Source organism: Gymnogyps californianus, chromosome 5 (assembly GCF_018139145.2).
Source record: "Gymnogyps californianus isolate 813 chromosome 5, ASM1813914v2, whole genome shotgun sequence".
Taxonomy (NCBI): Eukaryota; Metazoa; Chordata; class Aves; order Accipitriformes; family Cathartidae; genus Gymnogyps; species Gymnogyps californianus.
Genome location: NC_059475.1, coordinates 52139987 through 52167964, shown reverse-complemented (window position 1 = coordinate 52167964; position 27978 = coordinate 52139987). Strand labels below are relative to the sequence as shown.

Here is a 27978-nt window from a genome sequence, read left to right as displayed (position 1 = left end):
AATAACGATAGAGAATCGTTCCAGACCTGGTGTTGAAGTGCCCCTTGTGGGATCAGGAGCCTGGACTCTGAGGCCATGCCTTGGGTTGGTAGTCTTTGGCGGCAGCTCAGACTTGCTGGGTGTCTAAGTCATGCACTAGAAGACGTTTCTGACTTCTCTGTACTCAGGACGGGGAGTGCCGAGGTAAAAAATTGCTTAAAAGCCCATGAATGCCTTCGTATGTGTAAAACCCGAACTGTCCACGCAGTCACTCCTGTGCTGTCTTGCACCCATTGCTATGAGGTGTTACCCACTGTTTCTTTGCTCTGCTTGTGGTAGGTGGACAAGGCCATAGAACCTGTGCCTGTGGCTCTACTTACGGGACGCTCTTTGGAGGTTTGTGTGGGGGCCAGCCTCTAAAGGCACCACTGCAGGGAGCAGGGCCCTTCACTCTGATAGCACATAAAAGTCCAAAGGTAAAAAGAAAACTTCTAATATGTCTTGTGCTGGTGAGACTTGACCTCCTTTAACATTGGAAGACTACTGGACAGTGCGTGTTTCAGTAGCACTTTCCTGTGTTGCAGGATCTTGCACTGCATCTTGCCTGTGAAATAGGTATTTTTTTTTGACTGTGGAATACCACAGCCTTTCCTTTTCTCCAGCTGTTACTTCACAGCACTGGTCTGACCTCTTTATTCCTGTAGCATTGTTTATTTGCATGCTTGGCTTCCTGTTTGGTTTGGGCGTTTTTGTTTTATTTCATTTTGAGGCTAAGTAGTTCTTTTCCACTGTAATCGTACTTCTCATTCTCAGTGAAGTTACTTACCCACCCAACCTCTCCAGTTGGAAAGGCAGTACCTATTTTGTAACTGGAAGGACACCAGAGGCGTGGAGATGGTTAATGCCCCTGCACCACTTGGGGCAGAATCAGGCCACTTTCCTAAAGGCAAACCAGGGGTTTAAAAGGTTGATGACTGTGTTGGTGTCTAGGGTAGCTCATTGAGCAAGTGAGCTAAAATATCAAGAGATGAGCATGAAAGCAGAGACTTGGACTTGTGTGAGTTGAACTAATGGATGTTTTTGCTTGGAGCAAAATAAGATTTAAAAAGCCCCAACATTTTGTTTTCTTGAGAAAAGCCGGTGATTTCTTGATGCAACTAGTTTACTTGGGTTGAACACTATACTCCAGCAAGCCTTCCCAGCAAGGTTTGATACCTTTAATTTCATGCATTAAAAGAGCATATATTTATGGTCATGTAATTGTGTTTTAGCTAGTCAGAGCTCATTTTCAGCTTTGTGCTTGAGCTGAGCTGTGACTGCTAGTTTACTGAAAAAAGAGTTGAAAACATGCAGGAGGAGTGGGTGTGAGGGTTTTGTTATGCTGCATGCAAATACTATTAGTTTTCTCTTGGTGTCAAGCTGTCACATAACATTGCCAAACTTTCCTTGGAAGGGCAGGGGAAGTTTCTAACTCTTGAGTTCATAGGTAAGGGGGATTTTGTGTGAGGGTTTCTGAAAATTAAATGCTTACCATGCAGTTGTTACTGTCATTAAAATTGCTGTTACGGTCTATAGTGCAATTCTTTAAAACTGACCATATAGAATTTCACTGGTCTGTGCTAGAAATGTTGGAAGAGAATGAAGAAAGTCTACCCTTAAACTGCATGAATAGTTATTTGTAATTTTTATGTGAGATTACAGTGGACCTAAGGAATGTGTTTTATAATAATAGCCATCGTTGGCAGTGGCTTTGTTTTTCTTTAAGAATTCCTTAGCAGTTGTATTTCTTTCTTTTAAAAAAAAAAACAAACACAAACTAGCTGACCTCAGATGATTCAAATGCTCTGTTTGTGTCTTTCTGCAAATTACTTCATTCGTTTAAAAAAGGAGTAACCAGAGAACCCACCAGCCTCATCTGCAAGGTACATAGCTGTTAAAGAGGATAAAGGTTTACTATTATCTGTGACCACTCATAATAACTACTTAAAACTGGAGGACCAATGTAGGCGAGCAGAGCAAGCAACATTATGTCTGTCTTGATAACTTGAAATATCGATGAGTAAAGATAACTAGCAGGACTTCAAACAGACTAGCAGACCAACTTCGGCATCTTAATCTTAAATCTTCCTGAGCATTTGCCAGCTAAATTGTTTCAAATTTTTTGTATAGTATCTCTCCCCAGTTTTGATACTAGTATGCTAATTCTGCCTCGTTGTCCTGGTTTTGGCTGGGATAGAGTTAATTTTCTTCCTAGTTGCTGGTGTAATGTATTTTGGATTTAGTCTGAGAATAATGTTGATAACACAGTGATGTTTTCAGTTGTTGCTAAGTAGCGCTTATACTAGGTCAAGGATTTTTCAGCTTCTCATGCCCAGCCAGCATGAAGGCTGGAGGGGCACAAGAAATTAGGAGGGGACACAGCCAGGACAGCTGACCCAAACTGGCCAAAGGAATATTCCATACCATATGATGTCATGCCCAGTATATAAACTGGGGGGAGTTTGCCAGGAGGGGCGGATTGCTGCTTGGGGACTGGCTGGGCATCAGTCAGCAGGTGGTGAGCAATTGCATTGTGCATCACTTGTCTTTCTTGGGTTATATTTTACTCTCTTTTTGTTACTTTTCATTACTACTGTTGTTGTTATTATTATTATATTTTTTATTTCAATTATTAAACTGTTCTTATCTTAACCCACGAGTTTTACTTGTTTTCGATTCTCCTCCCCATCCGACCGGTGGGGCGGGGGGGGGGAGGAGTGAGCGAGCGGCTGTGTGGTGCTTAGTTGCTGGCTGGGGTTAAACCATGACACTCATGTAAATGAAGGCAGTACAATTCTGAGTTGGTCCTATTTTAGCAGTGATGCCTTTCATTTAGAAGAGGGTTATACTAACATGAGGGATGGGTAGCTGAACTGAAAAAGTAAGGCGCACTCTTCTCGGCATCGCTGTCCGCAAGTGAATAGCACAGAGCTGGCCTTTGAGTGTTGTTCCTGGTTGCACAAGTTCTCTTTGGATATGAAAAGCCTCTCTGCCCTTGCTGTTGCATGCTGATTCAACACAGCATTAGTGGTCGCAGTAGACTTGCATTTTCTAGTCTCAGTGAATTTTGTAATCGTGAGCCACTTGTTTCCCATAGTGCCTGCACAACGTTTGCAAACCTTCAAGAGTAGTGGCATATTTGGTGAAGGATGTGTAATCTGTGATGTATTGCAGCATGGTTTTTAAGTCACGTGGCAGGTGTCTCTGTGTAGTGCAAGCAAGTTATTTAAGCAAGTCATTCTCTCCTGAGGTGGATTTTGGAGTGAACACAGTAAGTGTTCGTCTTGGTGTGTTTCAGAGCTGAAGGCAGGGTGTCATGAGGTGCCACTTGGAAACTATTTTACTTCCCTTCCTCCTGCCTGTCCATCTCCTCACAAAAATCTCTTGCTTTTCTTATGAAATAGATTTTTTCATAAGGTGAGAAGAGGGAAATTTGTGTTTAGGAGGAATTCCTGATGTTAGTTTGCAGTCCCTGGGAACCAACCAGAAACCTGTTTTAGTCAAGGTTTCCAGAATTGCTCTGTGTTTTGGGTGACTGCAGTGTTGGGTGGCGAGTGAAATACCCTGCTCTTTTTGTGGGCAGACGTTTCCATCGTGCGGGTTCTCTTGGGAGCTTGTACATGTCCTTGCTGCCTGACAGCCCTGGGCGTGCTCTCGCCACCCCCAGAGGTTTCATGTGCAGGTGTGAGCAGTCAGCAGTGGTTCCAGAGACACAGCGTCTGTGAAGAGGAGGCCGATGACTTCGTGCCACCACATTAGATGTGGTGCGGACATAGAAGTTGAGAAACGTTGTTCTCGTTTGTACCTTATGCACAGAAATCTATTTCTGGTCTAAAACAACTACTTTTTCAGATTCTGGTCCTGGCTGTAGTTACTCAAACGGTTGTTTTAAATTCTGTGGTGACATCATGGGTATTTCTATCATCCAATTCTTTTTGATCCTATAGAAACACTTCTGTGCTTGCATGGCATACTTGGACACCTGTAGGAGCTGTGTGGCACTCCCATGGATAAACTTGGTGGCAAATCTGTGAAGGGTTTGCTTCAAGCCTGCTGTTGCAGGGTAACTGGGCACAATGAGCTCAGGCTAAATATTTCTTTAGAGTAAGAACCTTTGATACCCAGTAGTCTCTCCACTATTACTTGTAAAGAGGTCATTTGCCATAACAATAGTACATTTCATCCATGAGAGCAAACCCTGAGATCAGTAATGGTGAATATTGACACCAAAAGGTTCTTCATTGCAGAAGGTGTCCTTAGTGTTATTCGCAGGTCCTGTGCTAACGACTGCAACACCTTACACTGAGCTAGGCAGGGACTGATAAGTCATAGTGGTGTGATTTCAAGATTTGATAGCTTGGGACTGCAGATGCTAGTTGGACATGCCCTTTTTTTGAGTAATAGGAAATTTCTACTTTTTCTGTTTGCTTTTACAGTTCCTGAAGCGCCCCTGTAACCAGCATGGCATATTCCTCAAAGGCAGTGTACATGTACACCACTTCAGCCTGGGTAGCTGCCATATGGCTAACTCATATTGCTGACAGTGTTGGTGCAGAAGAGTCTAGCCATGGCCACTCATCCCCTCACGGTTTGGTAGTGGAGGAGAAAAAGGACAGATCTACTCAGTGGGGAGCTGTTGGCTTGGTTTTGGTTTTGTTCTTGTTCACTTGTTTGAAGTAGCAAGGTCCTTAACTCAAAGAGTTCAGTTTAATAATTCTCAGCTTGCTGGCATAGCCTGGGCACCTGTGCAGAGCTGTGGGGTCGCTCACGCACTCGTGGGTCTTTTGTTTTGGTTCCTCTCCTCCTAGCCTCTGAGCGTACGCCTGTGTTGGTGCCCAGCATCTCGGTGTCTCTGGTCTTGGCTGCGCGGCTCTCTTGGTCTTTCCCTTGGGGCTGCGTCTGCCAGCCTCACTGCCCAGCTCTCCCATGTACCTCTGCTCTATGTCACACCGGTTTTCCCATTCCTCTTCTGAGCTGCCTTGTGTCCAGCCGGAGTCCTGGTTTTCCTTTCTTGGTGTGCTGTTCCAAGGGATGCATCGGGGTGTCACCATGGCTCCTGCTGCAGAAGGGGAGAGCTCCCATTCCCCTCCCTGGCTCCCTGCATCCGTCCCCTGCTTTGCAGCAGCGCTGGGTGCTCATCAGACCCTTCATGTGAGCCAGCTTAATGAGTTTAAATCACATAAAATTGTGCCAGCAGAATAGTTTTCTTCGAGGAAAGTGACTGAAATGGGCTTGTGGAGGAAGGGCCAGGCACATGCAAGAGGACAGGGAGGAGAACAGTGCAGCGAGGACCGGGGAAGCAGCAGCAGCTCAGACCCCTTCGTCCCCCTTTTGGGGGATGTTCCCTTAGGGGTCTGTTCCCTTAGGGACCCTCTCAGTGGTGATGCTGCTGTGAGAGGTGTGGGTACCTGGAGCTGCTCCTCATTGGTTTCAGCGCAGTCCCGTGTGCATTCAAAGCGAACGTGTAACCAGAGCTTCAAAAGGTACAATTTGAAATTGCCAGCATCCTTCTGAGCCTGCATGTTTTGCGGTTCCTGTATCTGCTCTATTCCCAAAGCTTTATTTTGGGCAGACTGTTTGTATGGCAATGAAAAGAACAACCCTGGAAAAAAGTTGCGTTCCTAACACATTTCAAGTCTGTGCTAAAATAACCAGGGAACAAAATTCCTCAAATAAACATTTTCTGGAATTTTTACATAGACAGGGTATGTATTTTTTCCCAGCCGTTGGTCTTGGAAAGAGCTCAACGCACAATTTTTTTTTTTATTGAGCTTTGGGCAGATGATAGGGGGTACCTAAGGCCAGGCAGTTAGTTGCGAGGTATATTGAAACAAAATTTTATAATGAGGAGTTTTAATAGTGGATAATGCTGTTATCCCCAACTATAACAACTGAAAGAGCTGACAAGCAGCATTTTAATTCTTTTATTTTTAAATTTCAAACTTTTTTTCAGTTTACTAAAAGATAACCAGACATTTTTGTTTGGATGCTAATAGGTTGTGAAAAGTAGGATTTTAAAACTTTTGTATGCAGTCCATTGGGAGAAAAAACAATTGGACACTGAGTATATCACGTACCTTTTCAAGGCAATGCACTGGTTTTAATTGTTGGGGGGGAAATCAGATTTGTATACTTGAGATATGAGAAAGAGCAAACGAATTAGTAAGTTGGGATTTAGTAGACAATATTCTGATACAATAAGTGGTAGAAAAAGGCATAACAATTTCTTAATAGAAAAGATAATCAGGAATTTTTTTAAAGAAAAAGTATTCAATCATAAACTTTTATAGGGTAGCTTCTACGTGTTGCTTTCTCTCCCCATTGGTACCTCTGAAATAGCTTACCTGCAGCTATAGTCTCCTCTTGGGCAAGGTGAAGGGGACTCGTAGTAACACTCCCCTTGTTTTTAACAACCTTAAACATGAATGCAGAAGCAGTAACCTGTGATTGGCAGGAGTGAGGGAGGGAGGTGGCTGTGCCTGGCCCTGGGAGGAGGCGGCATGTCAGGAGGTCTGAAAGCACTCCAGTGCTGAGATGATCACGGGGCTGTTATCCACTCCTCTCTCCTCAGTCACTTGTTGCCTGGGAGACAAATGTAATCCAGGGATTTTTTTTTTTCCCCTTCCTTGCTGGTTTTTGATTGGAGCCAACTATTGACTTTTGGCTTGGAGGAGGTAGTGAAGCAGCACGCCAAGTGTCATAAGATGGAAATTAATCACTAACCAATAGGTCTGAGTTCCAATGATTTCCTTTCCCATGATTGCTCTGTATATGGGAAGACTAATGACACATCTAAACAGTTAACGAAGCTCTTCACACCTCTGACAGTCAAGAAGGATTCTTAACCAGATGACACTTCAGTTTTCTTTTTATTTCTGCTCTTTTGTGTGATTGTGGAAAAACAAAGGTAACTGTCTTAAAAAAGAAACTTTTCATGGTTGGGGAGCTTTGCCTTAAGTTGCATTTGTTTTTGCTGCTAAATTATAAGTCAGCTCAGTTGCAGTGAAAATACAGCAAATCTACGTTCCCAGTGTTTCTTCTAACAAGGCGTATAATTCTTCTCAGTATTTGTGTGAAAGTTTTCGGTTTTCAGTGAGATTATTTTTGGCTTTTGCAAGAATATGGGCAAGCCAAACAAATTTAGCTTAACAGTAATGAAAGGTTTTGAAGTTACTCGTCAGTAGTGACTTCATCTTGTAAGGCCCTCAACTTGAACTAACTCTCATGGGTTTTGGGGAGTAATCTTCCAGGTAGATGAAAAGTCTGTCTTGGAAGTAAATGAAAAAACAGAGAAGTTTGGAAACACCATGCTGTGTTCCAGTAAGTACAAATAAGGTAGATGGTATTTAAGTGTAGCTTTTTTTTTAAGCTTATCCCATGCTGTAAGGAGTAAGGAATCCAGCAAAGGTTTTCTCTTGAAAAACGTTCCTAGTTTTGCACGTTGCTTGCTTAAAAGGAAATTTTATGTTCTTCTTGCTCTGGCTCTTGGATGGAGCATGGAAGCGGAATTTGAGAGGTTTGGATTCTATTTTTGACTCTGTCCTTTGCCTAAAAAGTCACTTACTAAGCTTATCATGTCAAGTCTCTGGCTCATTGTCCCATATTTAAAAGAGGGCTAAACATAACAACCTCCTTTTTGCAAAGTGGTTTGAGATGTGTGGCGCACAGTGTCCACCACTGACACCAGCGGTGGATCTTTTCAGTCATCTGCTGTAGTGCTTTACTGAGGTGAAAGCCCAAGAGTCTTACTTGCTCTCTCTCTCTAGCCCCTTGAATCTTGGGCTTTTTGGCCATGCAGGGGCCCCACTTCACCTTGAGAGCTGGAAGATGTCTCCCCTTAGACTGTTCAGTGGCCTTCTGGTAGGGCACCCTTGGGAAGCCAGGGGAGAGACGGGCTTGAACCCTGCCATCCTGAAGAGGCTTGGCTCCATGTTCCCGGTTCCACCAGAGCAGCATGCAGAAGATGGTTCCTTCTTCATCCCCTCCAGCAGATGTGCTTGTTTCTGAAAGAAAGTGGTCGCGGCTCCTGCGGGTTGTGCTGGCCCCTCTCCTTTTCTTTCAAGCCAAGTCTCACGTGATGCTGTGAACTTGCTAGGTGCTCCCACACAGCCATCCAGTGATGTTGGGGAAGATTTTTCTTTTTCATTTTTCTGTTTTTTGGGGGGAGAATTTAGTGCAGATTTGCTGTCTGTAAGCTCGGAAAGAGGTCTGTAAGCGCTTTGCACGTTGCACTGTGTATCCTAAAGCTGTCCGTGAGGCAGAGGAGTGCTTAGGAGTTGGTAGGGCTCCACAAAGATGACAAGTTTTTGAAAAGAAACAAGTGTCTAGTTTTGGTCTTCCTTGTGGCTTTAGAAAATAATGTCCCACTTTTGGTCTGATAGAAATTTGAGTTGAGAAAAGGGATGGTCCTGGGTTGAAAAGCGGCTAGAGGCGGTAGCGCAGCCTCCCTGGCCTGTTCCAGAAAACATCAACATTTACCAAAAACCTTATCATAATGCCTTGAAAGCCTGCCAGTGGAGTTCAGTCAACAATTACGATTGGTGTTTGTTTTTACGTATGCTCAAGCAGACCAAGGCTGCTTCTGAGCTATCATTTTGTATGCTTTCATAGTGGAGCTGAGGGAAAGTTGGTTTTCTGTTTGAGAACTCACACAAAACAATTCGAAATATCTGTACTCTGACCTGTGGATGGGATTGAGACAAGAACTGAAATTGCACTGCTTGTAACTGCAGAATAAATACTGAATTGTAGTGTAGTCTTCTCATTACAGATTGACTGCTTGAGTTGCTCTGTGTGTCCAGAAAGGGTAATTACAGTAACTGTTGTTTTAACTGATCACAATTTCACAACACCCTTAAATGGTTTAAACTCTGATTATACTGTGGGCTTTTTTTTGTTTTGGGTTTTTTGGATATTTTTTTTCCCCTGTAGGGGAGAAAAGATGATTAATTTCCTCTTGTCGTATAATGGCACTGATGTCATGTGGGTTGAAGGATTAAGTCCTTTTATTTTTAAAACAGTTGCTAGGGTGTTTAAACCCCTCCTTTTTAGCCCTGTTTCTTGTTCATACAGCAGCAAAAGGAAAAGAAAATCACTGTTGAAAAGAATCTACTTTTCTTCAAAGTTTCCATTTAACAGTAACTGTAGCTTCTTATTTTTCCAATATGGAGTGATGGGAGAATCGCCAGATATTATTAAACTGTATTAACTAGTAACAAGAGGGGAGGGGGGAGAAAGCAACCAAACATTCATTCTTACTTCCCCCCCCCCCCCCCCAGAAGTGTGATTTAAATCATACAGTTGCAATATGTTATTAATGGAGCAATAATCTCTGGCAAGCAAACAATGTTCACTTCTGTCAGACAAAAAACCCAAACCCACTGCTTTTCCTGACAAATACTGCTAAATAAATAAGGCTATGCCATTAGATCAAATATTTGATTTTTTTTTAATTCTTTTTTCTTTGCAGAGTATTGGAAAGGGGTCCTTGTGGTGTATAGACCCAGAATATAGACAAAATCTTATTCAGGCTTTGAAAAAGACACCCTATCACCCATATTCGCATGTGTTCAATACACCTCCCACATCTCCTCAGGCATATCAAAGGTAAGAACTAGATGCATTTTACAACTCTAAATGTTTTCATCCAGTGTTGCGTATGAATCTTGGGTAAGACGTTAAATGTAATTAAGCGATGCAGTTTGGAAATGTGCTAGCAAAGAAAGCCCGAGAGCGCTGGCGGCAGCCTGGCCTTGCTGAGCGTGCGTCCAGGACGCCTTACCTGCCTGTCCCCCTGCGTGGCGGCAGCGAGTCCCCCGAGCGGAGCTTGCAGTCCTGCTCCTGCGTGAGCCACAAAGTCTTGTGGCAAAAGAATGCCTGAAATTAAAATGCATATGAGCAAATGGGGAGCGCTGAAGTGTCTGCTTATCCCCTTGGCAGTAGGTGAAAGCACAGTACCCACGCTTGGAGGAGATGGGCCTGGTTTTTTTCCCCCGGGCGAGCTACGGGGCCTGTGTTGCCTGTGCAACTGTCAGGTTTCCAGGTGAGCCCTGCACCCAGGTGACTTAAACAGCTTTTGTTGTAGTTACGGGCTCCCTACGCGAGTGCTTGCCCTCGAGGTTATCCCAGAGGGGCATGGGGGAGAGCAAGAGCCGTTCTTCTGCCTTGCTTCAGTGAAACAGGCATGGGGTGGTTTTTTTCATTTGTTTTGCATTTGTTTTTGACCTGGCCCTTGCTTACGACTAACATAAGCGAAGGAAGAGAGATAATCTACGACTGCCATTCACCAAGCGGGGAAGCAAACACCGGGTTTTGACACAACTGCTGTCTCCTTGCTGCTAATACGGAAATTGTTTTCTTCACTTTTTCCAAATGTTGGCAGCGTGTCACGGCTGGGGCAGAAATGCCGGTCATGGCCAGCGCTGTACCGTACCCCACAAAATCAGGAAGGTGTCGTTAACGAGCCGTAGCGGGGGTCAGCAGCATCACCAGGACTGAGAAGTGATTGTGATGGCTCTCGCGGGGTTGCTTTTTGGTTTTTTTCCGGAGCCGTTTCAGCGTTCGTGTTGAGGCTGGTGTGGAGGGCTGCGGCGGACGGGGCCGGGGACGCGGGGCTGGCGCGGGAGAGGCCGCCGCCCGCCCTTGCCGCCCGACGAGCGTGATGGTCGCCATAGGAACGCGGGCGTCTCCCTGGCAACGCGTAGCCCAGGCAGGTGCCGTTGCATCACGGGGCTGCGCGGCGCTGCCTGGCCAAGGGACCGGCCGTTGGGGCTCAGCCGCGCGCCGTTGCCGTGGTAACGGGTAATCCTGCGCAGCAACGGCAGCCGCTCCGAAACTTTTTTGAAAATCGGGATCCTGTACGGGGTTTTGTGTTCCGCGGAGATCGGGAGAATTGCAGGCGCTGGGGTTGTTTTTTTTTCCCCTGTTTTGAAGGGAGCGGCTGGCTTGGAGTCAGCCAGCAGCGCGAGGTGGCAGGAGTTCGGGATTTCCTGAAGCAGCACAGCACCAGCGGTACAGCTGCAGCGCAGGTCACTCTAGCTTGTGTTTCATGTGGAGCTCCAGAAAAATATTTGCCCTAGTACCACCTTTAGAAGGGATTTTTTCACTTTTCCCCTGCTCCCAACGATCCCACCGCTACTGTGCTTTACAGAAGGACAGATAAATAATTTGCCTAATGGCATTAAAATTCTAATTTGTGTGTTTGAACAAGGCTTGTTTCCAGACCCTCACTTCATCATTTCTGTTGCCTTTTAAAGAGTATTTTAATTATGCCCATACAGATTTATTAAGAGATTCTCTTATCAAGTAAAAGTGTAATGCACATCTGACATAGAAATGGAGGGATTTTGATCCCTTCTAATCCCCGCAAAAAAATCCAGCAAACACACGCAGTTGAAAGCAGGAGGATCTCCGATTTGTTTTTATGCTGGAAGTGACTGTTGAGTTAATGGGTCGAGTTTGCCAGAACCACTGTGCAATTTGCTGGCAGATGTTGCCTGTAGGAGCTCGCAGATAGCTTTTCCAGGTTAGGTTGAAGGAAGCGATGCGGCAGCGCTGGCACAAGCAGTCCTTGCAGGGACGAGCCTGTAGAGACGCCCTGGCTGGGTGCTGGGTGTCAGGGAGCCTGCCCTGGCACAGCTGCCCTGCATCCTGCGCAGCCATGTGCCCGCTGCTCTCCCGTCCTCCCTGCGTGTGGCAAAGGATGCCTGTGGAGCCGCAGAGCTCAGGCAAAAGTTGTGCTGCCCTCTTCTAATGGGGTGGGTGGCCAGAATCTCATAGCCTGTGTTCATGCGTGGGAGAGGAGAGGTGTACTGGCACGTGCCAAACAGCATGGGATTTAAGAAAGCATTTTGAAAGACTGCCTGCTTTTGCTGATGGCCAGATGTAGCTGCGCAAATGGCAAAGCTGTCTTCTGAGCGAGGGAGAGGGAGGACGCTACCGAAACACATGCAAGGGAGTCCTAAAACCGAAAGGGAAACTTCCTCTCCTTGGAAAACCGTGGGATGTCAGACCTGCTGCTACACTGCTGCTGCTGTCAAGCGTTTTCAAGTCTTCCTTGTAATGACTGCATCATAAAAGAAAGCGCTTGCGTGGCTGCAGGAGCAAATGCCTTGCAAATAGAGGCCCAAAGGAGGCTGGATTTTGTATGAAGAAATTGTGGTCTTGCTGTTATTTTTAGCTGGCTATCTTTCAGCAGTTCTCCTGTCAAATAAAACTTAATCTTTCCATGGTCTTCTAAAATATTTATTTATTCGTCTACTAATGACTGGTGAAACATCAACACGAGGCTGGTCTAGGCCATCAGTGACTGCTGAATTAATTTAATTATGCATTGGCAGTTACATGGCAAAACCATTTTTTCAAATATATTTCTGATATATTCACAAGGAGTTGAACATTCCCTGTGCATTTGGAAAAGCAGTAATCCCATATGTACGTGATTGCTTTCTCATGTGTACAAAGACTTTGGTAATGGGTAGAAAATGTAAATCCACCCTGCCATTGTCGGATCTCCAGAGCAATACATTGTCATAGTAACAAATTCCAAGGGAAATTTTTCTGATGGTGAAGATAATATGTCTAGAAAAAATCCTTGGGTGGCAGAGGTTTTGCTGTCTCTCTGTCTTACATAACTGAAGCCCACAACTAAGAGAAACTATGTCACCTGATATTAATGAAATATGTCTGGAACCAGATAATTTGCCAATATTACACCTGCCTCTAGGAAGGGGATTAATCAGAGGAATTACAAGGTTTATAAGGATCAGTTGGTGCAATTCCACAGGGGCAAATTGACCTATTGCTTGTCTTTATCAGATGTTTTAAAAGAATAAGGGTACACAAATGCATCACATGTTCTGTTTCGTATCTGCGTAAGCAGCTTAGGGGTGAATTGAGCACAGAGTGGAGGAATGTACTGTAAAAATATCCTAAACAAGATGATCACTGAACAGACAAATTCTCCTTTTCTGAGCAGAGTTAATTACATCAGATAATTTAGCTTTACAACTTCACTAGAGCATCCTGCATAAACATGACAGGGAGGACCTTTTATGAAGGAGTTTTACGATGTGAACCCACACATTTGGATGGCTGAGTCAGTGTTATACTAGTATCGTTTGAGATTAGACATACAACTCAAACCAGGAAGTCTGGATTACATTGGGCTCCATGTATAGAAGACCATAGTTTCAGGGGAAAAAGCAGCCTTGCAGTGTTTTTACATAAGAAGGAACTTCGGACTACAGTTGTCTGAATTGCTACCGCAATTCAGGGTGAAGATTATCTGTAAGCTGTAAGAAGAAGAATACAGTAATGTGAATAATTTAATTTTAGTTGGATTGGATGTGTATTCTTAAAAACAATACTCATGCCAAACAAAAAAAACCCTTGGATTTTTATCTGGTTCTAATTGAAGCATATATCGTGTCATTTATGATGAATTTCAAGGGTGAACTAACACTGATACACAGCATTATAAAGAAAAAGCTCTCTCCTTGGTGTGGAAAAATTGGTGCTTTAGTCTAATGTGTTTCTTTTTAGATATTTACAATTGTGTTGGCAATAGCAACCTTGAAATATATTTATAGTCGCAAACTTGGTTAAGTAACTATGTAAGTCAGTGCCCTGATATTTCATTTATATGTTTTATTTCCAGTTTTCTGACTCTAACTGAACTGTAGGTGGGATTTTCTCTTCTAGTAGCGCTTCAAGGAGATCTTGAAATGGATTTTTCTTTTCTCTGTGTGTATTACACGGGGCTAGTTCTCAATTGTATTTCTCCTTCTACTGCTGAAAACTATCAGGAAATGTAATGTAAAATAACAGAAATTACTAGTTTCACAGATGGATAAAAAAATATGTGAAGATTTGGGTGACCACCTAGGAGTATTGGCTAGATGCCTTTACAGACTTGTGGAGCATTATTGCACTGCTTTTCATTTTTGCAGTGTGTTTTGCTAATTGTAGTTTGTTAAACCAGTGGCAAACGTTGACACATATGTCCTAAGTTGCCTTATAACTGATGAAATTGCAAACATGCCCAAGACAGAATCTGAAGAGTGGTTTCTTTCTTGCATTGCCCCAGCCTGCCTGTTCATAAAGGGTTCGTTGGGTTCCTTGTTGGTTTGCTCCTTCCTGTTGGAACAGCTCCTTGGGTGAGCTTGGTTGATATGTTCTACTTCAGGAAGGACTGAGACCCCAGTTAGTCCTGAACTAGATTTGTGCTTGGCTTTGGACGTGGAGTCCACCTGTGCACATCAAAGCACTTTTATCAGAAAAATACCTCCTCGGGCATGCATCACTGCATTTCAGCTGGGCTGCCCTCTGAGGAAGGGCTTGAGCCTTGCAGGGCTGGAACCGACAGGAAAATGTGTAGCAAAAACTCAGCTGCAGTGCAGTTTTGTGTTGGAGAGCAGAGTCGGTCCGCAGTTGGTGTACGTGGCGTCTGCCAGTTGTTGGCAGAATGGGTGCTGCAGAGCCACCCCGCTGCGCTGCTGGGCTCCTGGCTGGTGCTGCAGCCTCGGCAGCTGGGGGGGACCAGGCCCCACAAGGAGTCAGCAGAAAACCACCTCTGCTTCTTGTGTGGAGTCACTTTCCAGAACAGTATTTCATTTAAATGTGTGTGGCTTCGTGATCTGATTTTCCTTTCCCCTTCCCGTGTTGAGGTGTACGGTACAGGAGTACAGGGGTAGGCCAAGGGAGCACAGAGGGCCTGCAGGTACGTGAGTGACCAAACGTTTTGTGAAACTTTGCTAGCCTGGGATTTGAAAAATTTGGAGTGGCTTCTGTTTTATCGATTTTAGTGTCTCTTACCACTGTTCCTGCTGCTGCTGACTTCCTAAAATGCTATGAGCTCCTTCAGTGTTCATCACTTCTCCAGTGTCTTGTCTTTTGATACTTGTTTCTGATAAAAATATTTTTCCTTATTCTTTGTCCTGAGGTAGAGATTAAGAAAAGGGGAGTTTGTGATTATGAACCCCTGTCTAACTTTCAAAATTTATTAATAGAGACACAATGAAAAATTTGTGAAACTTGGATTTCAGGAAAAAAGTTTTAGCCGCCAGGACCTGCCATCGCTGCAAGCCCTGTGGTAAACAGCAGGAGAGGTGGCCTGGACACGCATACATTTGGATTTGAACTAAAAATTGCATTTACCTATTTTGAGACTGAAAACACGGAGTCTTACCACTCTTAGTCCTAGCTTTCTGCTTCCATCTCACCAGCACAAGTCCTCCCACCGCACAGTGAGGAGGGCGAGGGGCGGCCGTGCGGCGGGAGCTCCCTGCAGCGCCTGTGCGGGGCCCTCGCTGTGCCTGCGCCTCCTGGTCCCCCTGCGCCTCCCGCACGCTGCTGCAGCAAAAACTCCTCGAGCAGTCACTGCCGCACGCCCTCGGTACACAGTTTGCATACAGCCCGCTCAGGATGGGGAACTTGAAAGCTGTTACACGGATGTGAAACGGGCAAGTGTTCCTCACCCAGGATGGCTGTTGTAGATCGGATGCGTAGGAAACTGCTGTTACTGGAAGAACTCCTTCAAATATTTGCAGGTTTTGGCTTTACTGTCACAAGCTTCACCCTTTTGCAGTTGTTTATTGAAGCTAAACCTGCATAAAAGTCAATATGTTGTAGGTTATCATTTTGGACAATGTATAAGCACTCTTTTTATCCATACACTTTATAAGTTGAGATCAGAAGTGATCTTCTGTGGCCTTTTGGTTAAGCTGGTGAAACAACCTTTTCCCATTCACTGAAAACTTTGAAGCACTGAAAGACACTGCAGGGTGTCTCCCTGCAAGAGGGGGCTTAGAGAAGAAATTAATTGGTTGTCCTTTGCAGTCTGGAAACACGGATTTAATTCTGTATTACTGTTTTTGCTTTCAGTAGGAAATGAAGCTGACCATAGAGCAGTTTAATATTAATTTCTGTGCATGTTACAACCCCTTTATCAAGATTGATCTAGATATTTTACTTCCTCGATAGAGTCAGAATGAGTTTTCTTCTCTTGATGTGGTGTTAAGGCAGAGTCTTTGGGGAATTTTGTTTCGCTGTTTTTGTAGTTCAGAGATCACAGAGAACACAAGTTCTTCCAAATTGTGCCCTCTGACACCATAACATGTCTTGATTTGAGGAGCATCTATGCTTTGGGATTGTGCTGCTTTATTTCTGTTTTCTGGCAAGTTAGAGAACATTGGTTCCACTTGATGCCAGGTGGGAATAGCAAAGAAAAAAGAACTTTCGCTTGAGTGGATGTCTGTAATGCTATCAGTACATACATATTTGAGGATTTGTCGATCCAGGACTTGTTTTCTAACATATTCTTATTAGCTCTCTAGCCAGTAGACTTCTGTGATATGGGAAGTATCCCATTGAACATATTATAGTATGAGGGAGGCAGAGGGGAGGGAGGTAAATTGGGAAAGGTGGCAGCAGATCCTGGACAGAAAAAGAAGAGTAGAAAGTCCGAGTCTGCCCTCTTTCACACAACAGTTTCGTGCATCCTTTCTGCAGCACCCTTGTGCTCAGCAGGAACGGCTGGTGGAAATACAAATAACCCTCTAATCACTTCTTCATTCCTCTCAAAATTAGATAAATGCTTCTGAGCCTTCTCATTTGAGACATTTTCAATTCTTTCTCATCCATACTCCCAAAATAGTACAAATGTCTTGTTTCCCTTTTGTCAAATACATAAAGATTTGGATGAGTCTTTGTTTTGGCTGAATGTTTGCAGACCTTTGGTAAAGAACTGTAAAGCAGCATCCTTAGCCTGTCATCTTTCTCTAGATGCCGGTCAAACATCAGCTCCTTGCTTTATGTTGTTACTATTCATAGTCCCATTTGTGGAACAGTCTTCCCAGTTACTTGGCTTGTTATGCCGCTGCCACCCGCCGCCCCCCCCCCCCGCACCCTGCCTTCTGTAGATAAATACAGCCTTATTCCAAAGATGGCTTGCAGTGGTACCATAGATATTTCCACTTCAGTTCATGGGAAAAGGAAAGTCTAGGGATGTGTTTTGAAATTTTTGTTTGTAAATCCCTCTCTAGCCCTGGGTATTTCCCTATGAAAATTAACTGTAGGGACTTGGATGCACATGGGTGCTGTGCTTCTGAGATTGTCTTCAGCAACTCCCCATCCCTCTTCTTTGCTGTCCCCAGGCTGTGTCCTTGTGCAGTTCGGGCACGTGTTGCACAGCGCATGAGCCGTATGGTATGGCAAAAAGCAGAGAGCATGGGGCACACCTCTCCTTTGGTTACTTGGCAGTGTTCAGTCCATCTCTCACCCTTCATCCCATTAATAGCCGTTGCATCACTATTACAACTGCAACAGTTGCGTGGATGGGGAAGCCTGTGTAATGCAGTTCAGTAACAGTTCACTGAAATTTTAGTAGTTGAAAATTAGGACTTGGGAACAAGTGTTTGTGTGATGAACAGTGGCTGACATGAGCATCACGTTTGTTAATCATACAGTATTACAGCAGTGGAAATCATTTGACTTCTGCATTTGAAAAGAGACTCATGAAGCTTGGGAAGCCGCAAATAGTGTTACAGTGTGTCCCATCTTATTGCTGTTGGATTCAGAAAAGGTTTTTTATTTCCAGAACTCAAGTTAAATTTTTGAATTTTATTTTTTTTTTTTTTTTTTTTTTTAAGATTTTCTTCACTTCTCTATTAGTTATTGGACTTCTTTTCTTTGGTGCCTGTAGCAAGAAAGATTTACAGGGAGAGTCACCTTACTTGCAGTTCTGTTGCAAGACTGACATTCTTAGAACAGTTTCTAATCTCATATTAATAGTAATAAACTTTCTACAAGTAAAAAAAGTTATGATAATTTCAGAATCTTTCAAACAGTAGGTGTTAAGGGACGGCTTTTCTGTAATGGTTACTGTTGTGATTTTAAGGCATTTTGCAGTTTAACTCTTCATTATTTATTTAATATTTGTTTAGACTCGAAGTAAGGTGCATTGACTATTTCCAAGAATTGCAGCTCTGTCTTAAACAAAAACCTGTGTGGACCTTTCATCCTTTTACCTAACATTTGAATGTGTATTGGGGAATAGAGAACATGTTTAAAGTGTGAGGGAGCTGTTGCAGTTTATGCGAAACTCCCAGTATTTGTGTAGCCAATTTGTTCCATATGTAATATCCTTCTGAGAATGTCAGTTCTGCACACAGGTTCAGTGGCATTGGCTAAGGCAAGAGGCCAAGCAGACTTGCTTGGCAGCCCCTTATCATCTTGGGACAGTCCACTGGAGTCCAAGAACTGGAGGAATTGGCTGCAAGTGACCCAGCTTCTCCCCAAGTCATAACAGAAAGTGACAACTGTACCATAAAAATGCTGGTTGCCCATAGAGAAACGTCCGGGGAGAGATGAGTATGGCCAGTGAGAATCAATTCCTCTTTTCTCTGCACAGCGTTCGTGAGAAGCAGAACATAAGAGGGTCCTGTTCCATTGCTGCTCACAGTGTGACTGGAAAATTGTGACAAGGTGGGGTCCAGGTGATCGAGGTGGCCCATCTGGCCTTGGGTTACCCATCAGGGGTAAAAAACTGAACTAGATGGTGGACCCTCAGCCTGGGGTCTGGGCCAGCTGGCAGCGGGTTGGGAGATCTTGAGCTTCAGGGGAAGGTGGACTGACCTTCAGACCTCGCAGACCAGCTGGGCTTTGTCCTGAACAAAATCCTTTCTGGTTTCCTTATCTCCCGGTCATAGGGGGCACCTGTGTACTATGCCAGGCTTGTCGCAATAGTGTTTCCAATTATTTTATACATATAGTTAAAAGAAAAGTGCAATTGCATTTCATACCTGTGTTAGGTGTCTGTGTAATCCCTGCCTGTGTATCTGACCCAGTATTTCGCAAAGCGTCACTCAATCTTTCTGCAAATGATTTTTTAAAAAGCACGTGTCCTAAACTTTTAGAGCTTTTCCACTATCATATTGCAGTGCCAGTGGCCCTAAATCTTGAAGTGAAATGCAGTTCCCCTTGAAAGTGATTTCTTTAGTAAATATTTATTCTCAGATAAAAAGCTCAAAACAAGTTTCAGCAGGTTAGTCTTTCTGAATCTTCATTAGCCAACACACTTTTTCTGGGATACGTATGGTATCCCAGCATATAGATATGTGTATATACAGTATGCTGCATGCTGATAGTGTAGTATCTCTATATATAGTTAGGTGTGCTTTCTGGAGAAGGCAGGTTTTTTAATTTGTTTGTTTGAAGAAAGTAAGTTTTGGGATAATTTTGTATGTTAATATTTGAATGCTTGAATCGTGATTTTTTTCATCATCATTGCCAGTTATGACTTAACTTCTGATGTCATAAAACCTCAGCTCAGGGCTGGAGTTGCCACATGCAGGTCGTGATTACTGACCATGTTTTTTCTGGCTTTTATAACTCCATCACCATGATACCTGCATTTCTGTTGTATCCAGTTTTTAATGTGTGTGAATCTGTCCACTGATTGTATGATCCTATTATGATATTCCTCCTATTTTGATGGAACTGGGTTTTGTACAAATAAAACTATTTTGCTAGAGTTGTTTCCTTTCACAGGAACTTCCATGGCTCAGAGGACTAAAAACTGAAAGGGATTAAACGGTATTAAAATGTCTCATTCTGAAGTTTTGGAACAAAGCACAGAGTCTTTTTTCATACTGAAACACTTTTACACTTGGGTTTTGAATTTTAACTTGGAAAAATTAAGCTGCTTGTTTTATCAGAATGAAGTACTTATATAAAAACTGGTTTTTGGAGGAGGTCCTTAGTAGAGAAATTTCCATCCTCAGCAAAGCCCTGTAAGGCTGGGAAGAGAGGCTGTCTTCCTCACATGTTCACCTGTTTATCCCAAAATAGAAAGACAGGAGGTGAGAGCTATGGCTCTTTGCCTGTCCAATGTGTTTTATGCTACAGTGGCCTGACAAAATGTTCCTTCCCCTTTCCCCTTGCGAACTAGAAGTGCTCAGCACTTGTACTTCTTTTTCAGTAAAGCCACAATGAAACTCTGAAGGTTGTATTTGATTATCTATACTGTATTTTTTCACAGATGTTTTGAATTAATTTTCGGAACCCCACAGCTGATTAAAGAAAATCTGTCAAGCAATTTTGGTACATCTAAACATAAATGAGAATTAAGGGGCTGTGTTTTAGATACATTTCAAGAAACTCGTGTTGGGTTTCTTTCCATGCCAGGTGGCACCCCGAAGGCAATGTGTATGCTGTGGGGTGCTCGTCGGTGGCATTTGTTCTGTTTCTAAATTATGAAACTGTTTGTAAAATGCAGCATTTGCCTTTTTTTTTTGCTAATGGTTAAAAAAAGGGGGGCGGGAGGGTTAAGCAGTGTGTAAATTAGTTAGTGGAACTTGCTACCACAGGAAAATGCTGAGCCTAAGGATTAAGCAATAGTCCCCCAAAAGGTGGAGTTTTGTTTAACTACCATGTCCAGAGCTAATACAAATGCATCTGGAAGAAGATACTAGACCTCATGGGGTTTTTAGGTTTAAATCAATCTCTCTGACATATCGAGTCCACATGGGCTGTAGTAGCAAGCACAGATTTACCGTGCTATGCCACTCTTCCACTTTCTGTGAAACTTTAATCTCTGGCATAGGGTCATGGAAACCCTGGACCAAACAGGCTGTTGGTTTCATCCAGTTTGGTGGTTTTCATGTTGTTACACTTTTGATAAGATTCCCCATTTTGCGTCTGAGGCTTTTTCCCCTATGACTGCATGTGGGTTTAATGATAAATGCGCAAACCTCTGGGGATTTCAGTGCACAGGTATATGTGTATACAGTGTACTTTTTATGTCAAAAGGCAGCCTGACTGCCAGGGAAGCTGCTCTCTTTTGCACTTAGAAACAAAATGTACTGGTTTAGTGCAGGTGACCTATTTTCATTACAAAAGAGTAAATACTCACAGCAACAGTGATAGGAGAATTGCTTGAGACAACTAGTCTGAAGTGGGTTTGTGTAAGCGGTTTGACTAGCAAACACATTGGAGAAATTCATTTTGTTGATGAATAACTTGCGGATACAAGAGGAGGAGCACTGGTAAGGTGCAGCCTGTCTCTGCTGCTCGGGGTGAAGTTGGTTGGGTTGTCAGTACACCTGTGTATCTGTTTACAAAGGAGCATGGTTTCCACCTCCGAGTTTTAAGATCATTTTTTCCTTTGTGAAAGGGGAATGACTGAAGAGATTGGCCAGCTCAGATACAAGTGTGGATCAGAGTTTTATAAAAGATCTTTCCTTTCTTTTCATCCTGATTCATTTCTGCTTTGTTGGCAGTCTCCTCCTGTTAATTGCCAGAACTCGCTCTGTGGGCTCGTGTATGCTTCAGTTATGTATGGTAATTTTTCATTGCTCTGCTCTTAAAGCATCCAAGATTGCACAGCCAATGGGTCTTGCTTATACTGAATGTAAATGTATTTCTTTCTTGGCTTGCTGCAGCATGCGTGCACTTGTTGAATTTTCTTTTCATTAGCTTGTATGACATACTTTTGGTATTAGAATCAGTACTACATGAACTTTATTTGTGAAAATGGAATAACTGTAGTTTATTATTCTGCCCTTTTCAAAGGTAGTAGTCAGTGTTCAACTTTATACAGCTGGTGGTTTTTTGCATTTCTTGCTTATGGCCCCTTATACCTTGCTGCTGTTGCCAGTTGTTCTCTGTGCAGCAGTTTTTAACCTCACTGATGGGTTCTCTATGTTGTCTGCCTGGATAATATAAATATTGCAGAGCTCTACATCTCTCACTGCTTTTTTCTGTAACTATTTTTAATCAGGATTCCATTATATACCCTTCCAAAAAAAATTCTGTTCAAACAGTGGTTACAGGCTTGATGGAAAACTTCCTAAGGTTAGTTTGAAAAACTAAGATGCTCAGAACAGACTATTTTTTTGACACTTTCACTTCAGTGTTTAGAAGTGTATATAGTTTTGGGTTTTAGTCTTGTGTGAGTGTGGTGGTAGTGTTCTTTTTTTAAGACAGAATATGTGAAATTTGGAAAAATTAATTGCATAGTAATGCAGATACTGAAGACTGAGTTATTAAAAATGTAGTGATGCTTCAAAATGTCCATGCAGCATTGGGAATTCATAACTGATGGCAGTGCAGGATGCAGGTTCCAGTAACAGTATATGAAAAAGAGATGTAAATTTAGCAAATTAGGCGTCATTTGGGTTTCATTAATTTTTATGTTTAATCGGGATTAGCAGATGGAGAAAAAAATGTAAACAAAAAGGAATTGGGTTACTTTTAATCATGTAACTTTCCTGAAAAGACTTTCTTTTTCCAGGCAGCTGTCTGATCAATGGCAAAATTCATAGCAGCTCCCCAAGTACTTAAGATCTCTATTAATTGGAGTTCCTTCTCTATATGAAAAATTGTTCTCTCATTAGCTGTTTTGCATATGAAAGATGAAGACAACCATTTTTCTCATGAGATTAAAAAATAAATAAAACAATTAATTAGAATGAAATAATTTTCTGAACTTAAGGGAATTAATAACAAACAAAGCTTCTGGAGTAGCCAGCTTTTATTTTGCAACTTGCAAGTATAACATAATGTAAAAGGAAGACTTTATACAAACACATTTATTCCATGATAGTTTAAGAGCCATAATCAGCTCTATTGCTAAAGTGATGTAGATCTTTCGGTTTTTAAGTATATTTTGCTGCTTTTGCCTTCAGATGTAGAAATAGACTTGCTCAGATTTGGGGAAAAAGAGAATGGAAATTTGTGCTGGAAGTGCTAGAGCTGGTCTTTTTCTGTCTCCCTGGGGACATTACCATCAAAACTCTGCTTTGAAAACAGGCGGAAAGTTGTATTGATGAGCTCTGTATTTTGTAATGATATGGAGCAAGAGCTTTAGGAGTTCAGTTTGTGTTGAGTGGCACTGCCAAAAAAAAAAAAAGTTCATTTTTGCCTATTTCTGTGCCCATTTGCCATCCTCGGTTTGCTACAGTGGGTATGAGATGCCCCTGAGAAGAGTGGTTAGCACTCTGTGGGTGGTACTCTCAGGCACTACAGTTAAAAACCCCACTAACAGTTGCCATCTGATCAGTTAAAACCCCCCAGACTAACAGAGGAAACTTTTCACAAGCTGTTTGGATTTGCCACTGGGTTTGCCCTTTGGCTATTCTAAGACAACAAAAGCATACGTGAGCTTTAACCATACCACGTGTGACAGTGGCATGCAGCAGTCTCCAGACTAGTTCTCAAACAGCTGTCTGAGGACCCTGGGAGCAGTATCTTCTGATTGCTCAGCAAAGGGTTGGTTTTGGAGTTTGGTTTGGTTTTATTTTCGGGTTTTTTTTCCTTCTTTTTGTGTTTTCTTTGTTTTTCCTTTGCAAAGTCATTTTAAGATGCTCTTGCTGCGCTTGTACAATAGCAAACTGTCCTCTCAGTTGTGTTGGTGAAGACACTTGTGTAGTTGCACTGTAAATGGGATCCTGGTGATTTGTTGGGGTTTTTTTAAGGGATTGGGGCTTGTCAAGGAGGAATGAGGGCTTTCTTAAAGCATTCCTATCAGAGAAAATATGTCATTGAACCTTAATCTCACTGAGGCTAGTTAGATGGCACAGCACTGTGCTAGTAAAATCACGCTACATCTGGCTCCCAAAGCGGAGTTTCTGCGCAGAAGAGCATAGAGGCGTCATCATGCTTAGTGTTGACTCAGGTGTATTCTGGCAGGTGAGTGCTGCAAACCTGCCTTAAAGGTTTCTTGACTTGCAAACCTGTGTTCTCAAGTCACTTACATGCTATAGAAGAGTTTTCCAGTGCCAGGTAAAGCAACAGTTGGGCAAAGAGGTGCTGCACCTCAACTTCATGATTCCTTGGTCTTCACAAGCTTAGTGAGAGAGGGTAATTCGCATGGCACAGTTCAGCAATCTGCTGCATCTCTCAGCCTGTGCTCTAGCGCAATAGCAGTAGAGCAGCCTGGGCTGGCACAGGAATTGGACCACACTGAAGCACACAAATGCTACCCAGGGACTCTGACCTGGGGAGAGGGGACTAGCAACAGGAACTGATCTTCACTTGCTGTCTTGTGATTTCCAGTTTTCAAATTGCAAGTAGAAAAAGGAGGTTGCTTTGATGCTATAAACAAGTTAACAGTATCCCTCTGTGAATGCAGGTGCTCAGTTTTCACAGGGATGTCTCTCTGGCTCTGTTGTATTGCTGCTGTGAACGGACTTTGACACATGGATGGAAAACTTGCCATTTTAGTAGCATGTGAGGAGGAAACAAGTATGCACTCTGGCTTATCTTTCCTTGGTCACTGACCAGGTGCAAATAATGAACTTACTAGACTGAATTGGTCTCTTAAAGGAAATGGTCTGAAATCCATCTGGTAGAGTGCTGAAAAGCAGACTCAATAAAATCCTAGAAAATTGACTGTAGGAAGGAGTTTTCTGTTGGCAGAAAGCTGAATTGGATGACCTGAGGAGAGTCCTCTGAAATTTCTGATGCAAAGGCAAACAGAAATAAGTGATGGATCCTGAGCACAAGGTTTACAAACTGCGTTTTTAAGAGATGGAGAATTTAAATGCACTTGTTCCAGCTGATCTTCTGTAACACCATTCCCTCAGCGAGGTGTCATGCCGTGGGTGGCTTTAGTGTGGTGGGGGAGCCTAACATTCAGGGGACAGTAATATGCACAGAGCTAAGCATACTTACTACCCATCTTAATTCAAAAGCTACCAAGACACTGCCTGATCTCAAGCTATGGTGCAAATGAAGAAAAATCATCAGTAATTTCAGCTCTGTGTTCAAATCTGCTATCAATTTCTATGACTGGAGATAAATAAGTTCTTACTGTGTGGCTGTTGTGTACCCACACCATTTCTAGAGGGTACTTGCAGTAACAGACTGTGCTTTTTTCTGCAGTGATAGTCGGATGCTGGCTAGGCGTGCCAGAGAGTATGCCTTTTTACACAGAAACATGTAGTGTTGCCTCTTTGCACTAGCGGTAGATTACCTAAATCTAGTGAGACCTTGTGTCTTGTGTGCTGGCTTCTGCAGGAGTCTCGGCACCCGACAGCCTGTCTCTTATTGATGCTCCACAAGAAGAGTTGATCTTTCAGGAGAGTGAGGCGAGTTGTATCTTTTTCCTTTTTTAATGCTAACGTATTCTTCATAGCATACCTGCTTGCAGATGCCTAAAGGCGTGCACTAGTGAATGAGGGTGTGGATGTAGACGCAATTGCGTTTAAACTCCAGACCGCTCCTTGGAGGTACGATGGAAGCAAAGTATATCACATCAGATGGAATTTCTTATGTTGTCCTTCAGCTTCAAGACAGTAGAAGACACTGTACAATATCTGAGTGTCAAAACTTTATGTGGACTCTTGGTGATGCAGTCCTACCAGCTTGAAAAACTTTTGAAGCTTTTGGCGTATTTTGCCTGAATCAAAGCTCAAGGTTAGCCTTAGGTTTGCTGGAAACGAACATCCGTTGGAAATAGCTTTTTTTTGTGGTTTTGTTTTAATGCACTTGCTAGATTGAAGTTTCCAATTACAGAAAAACTAATTTTGCTTCCAAGTCTGGCTGGGAAATGGTCAACACTGATAGTCCCTCGGTAAGAGAAGTCATTGTTCCTTTTTGGCACTACCTGCAAATACAGTCATTAGCTGAAAAGTAGCAGGCTTTCTTAAATCTCCTCTTTGCTCGTTATTCTTCAGGGAATTGTATTCTGGAATATTTCTTAAACAAAGGCTGTCCTTTCACCACACCGACTCAGTCCTGTCACGTCGACGCATTCCTCGGTGGCGGCGTTGCCACAGTGCCGGAGGTGAGGTGTGCAGGGCGCTCCCTCGCTTCCCTCCTCCTCCCCGCTGCCAGCGGAGCGCCGGAAAACGCCGGCGCTGCCTGTGCCGCCCTGCGTGCCCGGCTGGCACGGCTCGGCCCGGGCACGGTGCCCTGCACGCTGCCCAGCCCTCTGCGTGCCTGGCCTGCAGATTGCCCGCAAACTTGTGGAGCTCCTTGAGCAACAGTGAAGCAATTCTTTGGCTCTTGCTGCTCATGCTGTGCAATTTAAAGACAAAATGCTTCCTGCTAATTATTAACAGTTACTCTGTAGGAACAGACTCATTATAGGGGCACTGAACCCTGGCCCACCATCCTTTTCAGCACCTGAACAATGCGAGAGGGAGGGAGAAGAAACGGCAAGAGAAACTGGAGTGCTGGCACCAATTAGTCCCGAGATTAGTCCTGAAAGAGGATTGCAATTTCAAGGCCAAAAAGAGTAGGGAGTGGGTAAAAGGATTTGAAATGAGATTATAGGACCTAAAAGCGCCTTTCTTTTGTTAGGGAAATAATTCAGCAGTTTTGCTCGAGCCAGTGAGACAATCCAGTTTAGTGGCTGAAGTAGGAGATGTGCGTCCTGTTGCTTTTTAAGGTTCTTTAACTAAGTTGATCCCTGGTTGCATTTGTTAGTGCTTCCTGTGAAATCAAAGTATTTTCAACAAACAAACAAAAACACGGAGGAAAGCTATTGCCTCATCAAAAGGCCTGTTGTTTTTCAGGAAGCTTATTTGTATTCTTTAAAAGGGGAGCCAAGGAAAGGAGGCAGATTGAACTCCCTTTTTTCTTTGGGGAAACTTTTTTCCTGGTGGTTACTATGAGATTGGCACTGGAGTCACCCTTTCACCACCCATCCTACAGATGAGTTTCAGTGCAGGTTTTTGTTTGTTGGTGTTCTCAGAGATGCAAATCAGGCAGTTCCTACTTCAATTAAAAGCACCATCTCCTGTCAGTGCCATAGTTGTGTATGTCCTTCTCTTCCTCCGGGAGGGAAGCGGGCACTAAGCCTTGCTGTCCTATTGAAGAGACCATGATACACACTCATGTAACAGTAAGCCTAAGTGTCTGGGGCTGAAGACTGGAGCTTACTTGGAGACAGCAGAAAGAGAGGTCTTCCCTCTCCCTCCAGAAGGAGAATTACAGAAGGGAGATTAACGAAGAGAATTACAGACGTTGTGGATTTAATAGGAAATGTTTTGGTTTAGTCTGTTAATGCAAGACTGCATGAAATGGTGACTCTTTCTGCCCTTCCCAAGAGGGAAGCTGTTTCTCTTGGGGTGGCTTAGACTCAAAAGGTGTGGAGGGATCATGAATGTATCTGTTACCAGCTTTTTTTTTCTTTCTTTCCTTTTCTTTTTCAGTGGAACTTCTCAGTGTGAAACACCTACGTAGGCAGGCTTGAAAGCCTTGCTTTCAGTTCGCTATGCCTACATGTTTAGGGGAGTTTCTCAGCATGAAGGAGTAGTGAGTTCTGCCATGCTCTTGATTTCCCTTACTGCTGCATTTCACACGAGCTCTTGTTAAACGTGCTTTCATAGGCAAATGCTTAAAGCTGTCTTCGGTGTGGCACTGAGAGGTTAACAGGCATCATCTTGCCACTAGTGTAGCCTGAGTAATGGGCAAGATTGGGTTGTATGGGGAATATACTGTTTGAGAAAAACCTCTCTTTTAATGGAGGGGACCCTTTTTCTCTAGACAAAACCATTAAAATAGGACATTCTGCATACTCTTCTTGGAGTTGAGTTGTTCTCTTTGGACTTGTTTATAAACAAGTGTTTTAATTCCCATCCAAAGCACTTGTTAAATGCTACATTTTTGTCCATTTTGATTCTTATTCCATTATACTGCTCTCATAAAATCTAGTGAATCTGACTTGCTGCTTTCTAACCTTCACAACCTATTCTAGAGTCCCTCCAAGAAGAGAGGGGGAGAGAGACCAAGAGACAAACCCATCAGCAGTTTCCACACAAATTGGTGAAGAAACACAAGCTCTCATCCTGTCTATGGGACTTGTGTAAATGGCTTTAATAAGGCTTTAGTTGTGAAGCTGTCCCATGCTGAGATGCTAAAGGCTCTACAAAACAGCCACGAACTTTCTGAAGTAGAATAAAGACAATAATAAAACCCAAAAAGGATTCAGCAGAGCTAATGTGGAGGAGGAGA

General features: G+C 43.2%; 1 protein-coding gene across 6 annotated transcripts in view; it reads left to right on the top strand.

Moving 5' to 3' along the window:
* Nucleotides 1–27978, top strand: part of FOXN3 (forkhead box N3) — a 211789-nt gene that overhangs the window by 99231 nt on the left and 84580 nt on the right. For all 6 annotated transcript variants that reach the window (XM_050898294.1, XM_050898293.1, XM_050898298.1 and 3 more), the window contains exon 3: nt 9488–9624. In XM_050898294.1, the coding sequence (XP_050754251.1) occupies nt 9488–9624 (137 nt within the window). The remainder of the gene's footprint in view (nt 1–9487; nt 9625–27978) is intronic.